General features: G+C 34.1%; 1 protein-coding gene across 1 annotated transcript in view; it reads left to right on the forward strand.

The window, feature by feature from the left end:
- The window catches only part of LOC106872355 (transcription factor SPT20 homolog), a 55773-nt gene that overhangs the window by 28514 nt on the left and 18969 nt on the right, over positions 1–8290 (forward strand). Inside the window, exons 9-14 of the mRNA XM_052966797.1 lie at positions 973–1114; positions 2528–2584; positions 3188–3250; positions 4588–4733; positions 6284–6316; positions 6677–6839. Of these exons, the coding sequence (XP_052822757.1) occupies positions 973–1114; positions 2528–2584; positions 3188–3250; positions 4588–4733; positions 6284–6316; positions 6677–6839 (604 nt within the window). The remainder of the gene's footprint in view (positions 1–972; positions 1115–2527; positions 2585–3187; positions 3251–4587; positions 4734–6283; positions 6317–6676; positions 6840–8290) is intronic.

Consider the following 8290-nt stretch of genomic DNA (forward strand, 5'->3'; position numbering starts at 1 on the left):
ATATAGCAATATTATTTATTTTTAATTAGAGATAAAAAAAATCAAATGAAGAGCCTAACATTTATCCGAGGTCAAATTATTTATGTATCACAAGTATGGAAGTAAATAGTGAAGCCGTTTTCACGTGAAAAGCGATTACACACACACCTGTTTTATATATAGTATAGATATATGTGTGTGTGGAGGCGCAATGGCCCAGTGGTTAGGGCAGTGGACTCGCGGTCGTAGGATCGTGGTTTCGATTCCCAGAGCGGGCATTGTGAGTGTTTATTGAGTGAAAACACCTAAAGCTCCATGAGTCTCTGGCAAGGGGTGGTAGCGACTCCCTGTTGTACTCTTTCGCCACAACTTTCTCTCACTCCGTCTTCCTGTTTCATCTGTATTTCAAATGGGCCAGCCTTATCACACGCTGTGTTGTGCTGAATCTCCCCGAGAACTACATTAAGGGTACACGTGTCTGTGAAGTACTCAGCTACTTGCACGTCAATTTCACGAGCAGGTTGTTCCGTTGATTGGATCAACTGGAGTACTCGTCGCCGCAACTGACGGAATACCACAACGATATTTATATATATATGATGTAATCTCCTGATGATTTTGACTTATGAAACTAAAAGTTCAGTAGAAGAATTTTAGTTCTGCTTCCAGAATCATACCATACTATTAGACTAATCATCTTCCACTTACAATTTGTTTATAGTGGAGAATGTTGGTGTAAGTCCAGCTGCACTTCTTTGAGAAACTGAATGCAGAAAAATGGTGCATAGTATACCATAACTTTTTCAACAGGCATTCCTCTGGTTTTATTTCAGTGCTCCTTTGTTGTGATAATTTCATTAAAAAAAAAAGAATAACTGAAATATAATGGTATAAATAAAACTGTGAAAAAAAAAAAAAAAGGCTATATCTACATTTGTATAGTCTCTTTACTAAACATCTTTTCTCTCTCTTTTTTTTTTTTTTGTGCTGCAGGTCAGTGCAAAAGCACTCACAGGTGGCCTTGAACCGAAAGAGGAAATTTGCACAGGCACCAGCACCGAAAGAACTGCGATTGTTAGACTTCATCAACAAAAAAAGATCCAAGAAAGGAAACACAAATCCGACTATGAAGCCAGTAAGTATATTTAAGGTTGGAAAATACCACCGTTAGAATTCATTATTGCAAAATATCTTTTTCATTTTTTTATGATTACTGTCAATAACCACATTGCTAGCATCACCACTACCAAAACCATCATCAGATTCTCAGATACCATTAGCAGCAAGACCATCTTTATCATCTTCACTATTGTTTAATTAACCCTAGACTGCTCTCCTTGAGTAGATTGTGGAGACAGCAATGTAGTCTGCAACTTGTCTGAAGAAGGAGGCATCTGTTGTGCTTGACTGTGGGTTATTCAGAAATGTCTATTCGTTAGTTGCAGCTAACATCAGCCAAACAGATTGACTTCAGTCCATCTTCAACAACTAATTATCACTCTTTGTTATCATAAGCAGCTTCAATATCCTTATTACCACATGCACTTCCATCGCAGTCATCATCACCATCATCATCATGAAAATTGTCAAACTTAGTAACAGATGAAACTAAGATGGAAGAATTTGCTTGAGTTGTAAGTGAAATTAGTTGGGACTAGTGGTTGATTTGGCCTTATCAGCTGTCTGATTTCAATAGAGAAGGAATAAAGGGTGACTGAAAGTTTATGAAGATATCTTAGAAAAGGGTCCAAACAGCTCAGATAAAAAATGTATTCCTAACTCAGCAACTAATTAAATAGCTAGATGAAAGGTTGAGAAATTCTACATTAAATTGAAATAATTAAAAGACATTTGTAAAATTAAATTCTTAACTTGTCTCTCTTTCTGTGTAGCTTATTGTGAGTAATAAATGGTTTTGTAAATAAATTTTACCTTTAACTTAGTTATATAAAGTAACCTTTATATAACTCTGCAAGCAGTTGTATACATAAAAGTGTACAATCTGTTTGGGAATTGCTGCTGTAATCTTAGCTTCTACTCTACAATTATTTTTATTTTTCTATTGGATCATAGGGTGACATGTCGTGCTTGAGGAGACCTATTGAGTCAAGTATATCAAAACCAAAATCAAATGGAAATTGTAGTTGTGATCCCTGTGCTGGTGGCACATAAAAAGCACCATCCGAATGTGGCTGATGCCAGCGCCACCTTGACTGGCTTCTGTACCAGTGGCGCGTAAAAAGCACCAACCAATTGTGGTTGTTGCCAGCCCCCTCTGGCCCCTGTGCTGGTGGCACATAAGAAGCACCCACTACACTCTTGGAGTGGTTGGTGTTAGGAAGGGCATCCAGCTGTAGAAACTCTTCCAGATCAGACTGAAGCCTGGTGCAGCCTCCTTGTCTTGGCTTCCCAGACCCCAGTTAAACCGTCCAACCCATGCCAGCATGGAAAATGGGCGTTAAAGGATGGTGATGTTTATCATCTTTTATGTCTATTTACTATCTCTATAAAAAAGATTTCACTGTGTTATTTTCTGTCTCACTTCAAGATCCCAGATCCTCGGAATTATCGAACATTGCAGTTATCTCCACCACAGTCACTTGATGTAAGCAACTTCCATTTATAACATGTTGAATATTTTGTTTTTTTTCACCTAATATTTCAGATTTGTACATCCTGCTGCCTCTGTTTATTCCTGTTTATTCTATGATAGAATGCAAGAAAACCTTAGATTGCAACAATATTCTTTAATTTCTTAGATAGTTATTTCCTATATTTCTTTATCTAGACAGTAATTGAATATTTTCAAATTATTTCATTAACTTTTGAAATTAATATCTGACCAACTCATTAGGATACTGATTACTGTCCAAAGAAAGACTGTTTGGCTCTTATCTTATCACCAATATTGTGCTGTATCTCTAGAAATATCCTTTAATTCCCTTATGTCAAACCACAAAGCGTAAATGCAAGAGGCACAGCTCACAACTATTATCATTGGTGAGGAGAACTGTTCTGTCAGATTCAATTTCTTTCTTTGGCCACTACAGAAAGTAACAACAAGCTAGTAAATTCTTCCCTGAATTCTTATTTATTAATTTTGCCATTGTATAAATGCCAACCCAAAGGCATGCACCATACTTTATCAGTTTCAAGAACTTGGATTAATCTTTTTTAATGACTTTTCTTTTTTGTATTCCGAAAATAGGTGGAGAAGTATGTTCAAGGAGTTGAAAAGAACTCTGAAAAGAAATGCACTGATAACAATCTTGTAAGTTTTAGTTTGTTCTTTTTTCAACACTTTTAGTGCTATGCTGATGATATTATATCTATGAAATATTTATAGACACTATGTAAATATAGCTTGACTAAGAAGTGTATTTTGTGTGGCAGAAAACTTTTGTTTTGAAATAGTTGACTTGAGTAACTTACAGAAACACCGAAAAAGTGAGTCGAGAAACTTGATGAAATCAAACACATTGATTGATGTGTGCAGAAGAGATGACTAGATTAGTATAGACATGTAGTGGGAATGACTGGTATATCATAACACAATGCTGTCAAGTAGTGGTTGAAGTAACCCTCACTATTGGTAGACCATGAAAGACTCACTGTGAAGTAGTCAAATATTTAAACACTTTATCACATAATGATATAGCTAACTTCATGAGAGGCAAGTTTTCTTGCTTTTGTTTTTTATCTGAAGTGATCACCATTTAAGTATTATTTTTTTCTTTCTAATTCATTTTTTAAATTATTAAATTTATTTGAAGAGAAAGCTTTTTATTGCTTTTAAGCCTTCCTCCAACAGAAAGCCATGACTTATGTGATTACTAGCATAACAATATACATATTAATATCTTATTTAATTCAATCCGTGCAAGCAAGGAAAAAATGGATATAAAAATGATGATGGTGATTTAGTATTGCTGGGCCCAATTTTACAGTGAGATTAAATACAAATGGATAAGTCCATATATTTATTCATAACCCACTCTATATTGGTACTGTAGTAATTATTGACTGACTGTTAACCTTGTACCATCATGTAAATTACTTTGTGTGTGTGTTTGTTTATGTTTTAATCAGTAACCTTCAGTTATTAGGTTATTATCAGTAGCAATTTGGGAAAGAGAGATAAGTGAATCCTGATAACAATGACACAGATCAGGTTGATCTTTATCCCAAGCTGCTAAAAAACACAAAAACCATGTGGGCCTAATTTCACAGCAAGACTAAATATGTCCATACATATGTATTTGTTCATAAAATGAGGTTTGTACATATATGTAATTTGAATTATATGTGTATATATAATTACACATTATGTGAACACTTTATAATATGTTAATCACACCTTAATTTAAAATTATGATAGAGGTAAAAAGGACCAAGAATAAACACAGTTTAATTTAATGCAACTCAGGATCATTTTTTAATTACTAAGTTTAATTTTCCTGTTGAAGACATGTGTTTAATTTCCTATTAATTTTTATTTCACTCAAATTCTGAAACAAATGTTATTATCTTAAATGATTCTTATGTTTATGCTTGTTTTAAATGTGTGTGTGTTGTATATCTAAATATGTTTTTGATAAATAATTTCAGACATTTGTGGAGGAGCATGTTCTTGAAGCTGATAATGCTGGAACACAATCAGTTATTGCTCGTATCACATTCTTACAAAGACCAAGTGATGAATTTTACTTTGGAGAACATGTAGAAGGAAGTGGTCCAGGAGAGAAGAAATGCAGGTGAGCGTCTTGGAAATTATGTGGTGACAAGGTCAATGTAACCAATCTCAAGAATTAATATGACACCCAAGGACTGTTATTTAATCTTGCTCTACAATTAACAACTCACCAGAGTTGATGGATAATTTCTCTATATATAGAAAAGAAAAGCTTTAAGCAGAAATATGCTATTGAGAAATTTGGTGATAAGAATTAATTACATTTTTTAACTTTAAACTGTTAATTAATGATTTAATTTGCTAAAAAGCTTTATGAATGCATAACCTTTTTTGGTTGTTTTTACCAATGTCAGGCAAAAATAGTTGACTTTGTGAATATTATATTTGTGTAAAAATCATCATCAAAGTCCATTTCCCATGCTGGAATAGGTTGGACAGTTTGGCTGGAGCTGGCCAGCTTGAGTGCTGCCTGGGCTCTAATTGTCTTGTTTTGAAATGGTTTCTACAGCTGAATGCCCTTCTTAATGTCAACCAATTTACAGAGTGTACCAGTGCATTTTACATGCACTGGTACAGGTGCTTTTATGCAGCACCGGCATAAGGAAAAACAAAATTTAGAAACTTGTATTAGTATTAAAAATATGATCATTCATGGTTGTAGATTTATGAGATCATTTTACATCGAATTCGTAGTAACATAATTGGTTAATGCTGTAAGGTGTTTGCTATAGGAAGGGGCTATACTGGATATGTAGAAAAGGAATAGGTAGGAGTTTGAAATCACAGGCAGGTTGACAAAGAAGGAAAAATTTGTATGTGGCAAAGTAGCCGCCGATAGCTTCTGTTATTTAGGTGACTTAATTAGCAATGGAGGTGGGCGGTCTGAAGGTGTAGTAGCCAGATTAAGACAAGTAGAAAAAGTTCAGGGAGCTATTACCATTGCTTGCAATAAAAGGATTCTCTCTTCATGTGAAGTGTAGATTGTAGTAGTTTCATAGATGATAAAAAATCATAGTAAAGATTTTTAATATTATCATAAAGCTACAAATTTGTAGACCAGGTGTATAATAAAATGAATTGACTCCAGTATGTGACTCAATAACAATACTTTATACTATGAGGAACAAGATTACAAATTTTTGAGGTAGGTACTGTCAAGTAGATAGACTCCCAAGTTTTTGATTAGATACATGTTCAAATCTTATATACTTATATAACAGCACAATAACAACAGCAGATTGTATTGTGCTGTTATACAAGCATATAAATACTCGTTACCTCAGTATAGCTGGTTATCAAAACAAGTCACATTTAAGTGGTTACTTATGAAGTAATTATTTCAAACTTGAACACTTGCATATTGTTATATGCTAATGTTCAAATTTGGTATATACTGGCATTGGAAATGGGTTTAAAATTTTGTTTGTTTTAATTATTAAAGTGGGTTTAAAATTTTGTTTGTTTCAATTATTAAAAACCTAACAATTCTAATTAACTACAGATTGTTTTATTCTAATAAATATAATTATTTCTGTTAATCTAATCTAAATGACCCTCTTGACTATTTCTTTCAAACAACAAATGATGTTTTTTGTTTGTTTATTTTTAAAGATTTTCCCTTGGCACAAGAGAAGATGTCGACAAGTAAGTGATGTTCTTATTTAAAGAAATGTTAGTTTTAATAAAGCACAAAAACTCAGATTTAGTGTGGGACACATATCACAATGTACCCAATTTGCTATACTATATATTCAAACTGCCACTACACCTACATGATATACACAAACTGATACCCTATGCTCTATACAACAAATTGATACTACCACTTGGCCTTCCACACAACATGATCTTCCATACAGCATAACAAAGTGGCTACAGTTCACAGACTAGGTTAAATATAGTGTAAGTGATGTATGAGACAGGATGGAAGAGGACACTTTTAAACATTCAGTTAGCTATACTATGATGCTTACACATTTGATCTTTATGTTTTTTCTTTGTCAGGTATTTCAAGCAATTTAAGAAGATCTTTATGAACGAGAAGCATGACACCCCCAGCAACATTAAGATTACAACCAGTCAACCTGGTCACTCACCTAAGGTTACATACCTTCAGCCTTCTTCAAGCAACAATGTTATGTCCACAGTTGCAATGGCAGTTAGCCAGGTACCAATCATATTTACTTTGGTTACTCATTTATTTATTAGCACTTTAAATACTTTCCTTTCTATTTTATTTTTGTTCTTTATTGAATTCTTTTTTTTCATATAACAAACTGTCTGGTTACTTATGTTGAATTTATGATGTGAGGATAACTATTACAAAAGCATACAAATGTCCTAATTTGAAGAACTATGCTAGCTTAAAGAAAAAAAATGGATGTAAGACTATCCACACACTTGAACATTACGCAGTGTGTATGTGTGTGAAACCATTGTCATCATCATACATTTACTTTCAATGTTGGCAGGGGTTAGACAAGTCATCACTATTTGAGACAGTTGTTATTTGGAGTTATTTTTAGCATATATTTCTATGGTTTGTTACCCTTCCAAATGTCAACCACTTTACAGAGGTATAATGAGTGCATTTTAACATGACGCAAGTACGAGAGAAGTTGTTATCTCTTTGGCAAGTCTAATATTGTTCATCCCTGTTCATCTGCCAATCACTTTACAATGCTACCATCTACATGCAGCTGTTAGAATATCTCAATGTACATTGAGAAGATTCACTTCATCTCTCTCTAAAGTCATGATCCTAAGTGACTTCAGTGCACACAACTCTTCATGGATCTTTACTTCTCCCTAACTGACACCAATAGTGCAGAATATGAGTCATTTCTCATGAACTGCCTAACAGATGTTCCAGATATTACTATCTCTTCTCTTTTCAATTTGTCTTATCTCTGCCTAATGATAGCAAATCCATCTGTACAACAACCTCTGGCACTTCTGGTCAGCTAATTGATCATAACTTTGCACTTTTATGCCAACTAACTTCAGGAGGAAATGCATTCAAATAAAATATGATTATGAGCCATTAAATATTCCTTTCTGCTATAGGCACAAGGCTCTATGGCAAGGGTCAAATACATTGACCCCAGTTCTCAACTGGTACTTATTTTATTGACCCCAAAAGGGTGAAAGGCAAAGTTGACCTTGGCAAGATTTTAACTCAGAACATAAAGATGAGCAAAATGCTGTTAAGCATTTTATCTGGTGTGCTAATAGTTCTGCCAGCTTACCACCTTAATGAGTCATTAACCCTTTCGTTACCAAACCGCCCAAAGCCGCCCGAAAAAAATTTTGGTTCATGTGACCAAGCCGCCCAAAACCGCCCGTAATCACCTATTCATATTTAAATGAGAATATCTGAGCAAATCTCGTTAGTACATTCGTGAAAACACGTGATTATTTGTGTAAACAGTTCAGCTATAGTTTTGTACAACAATCGACGTGTTTTTTTAATTTTGTGAATTTTGGGAGATTTTTTTCCAAATTTGTTCCTGTTGTGTTTTCAAAATTTGTAATCCTGACAAAAAAATGGATACGAATTTTATTCTGTCAAGCAGCGAGTCAGAATTCGAAGGATTTTCCGTTGAAGACCTTGATAAA

This window comes from Octopus bimaculoides, chromosome 3 (assembly GCF_001194135.2).
Source record: "Octopus bimaculoides isolate UCB-OBI-ISO-001 chromosome 3, ASM119413v2, whole genome shotgun sequence".
Lineage (NCBI taxonomy): Eukaryota > Metazoa > Mollusca > Cephalopoda > Octopoda > Octopodidae > Octopus > Octopus bimaculoides.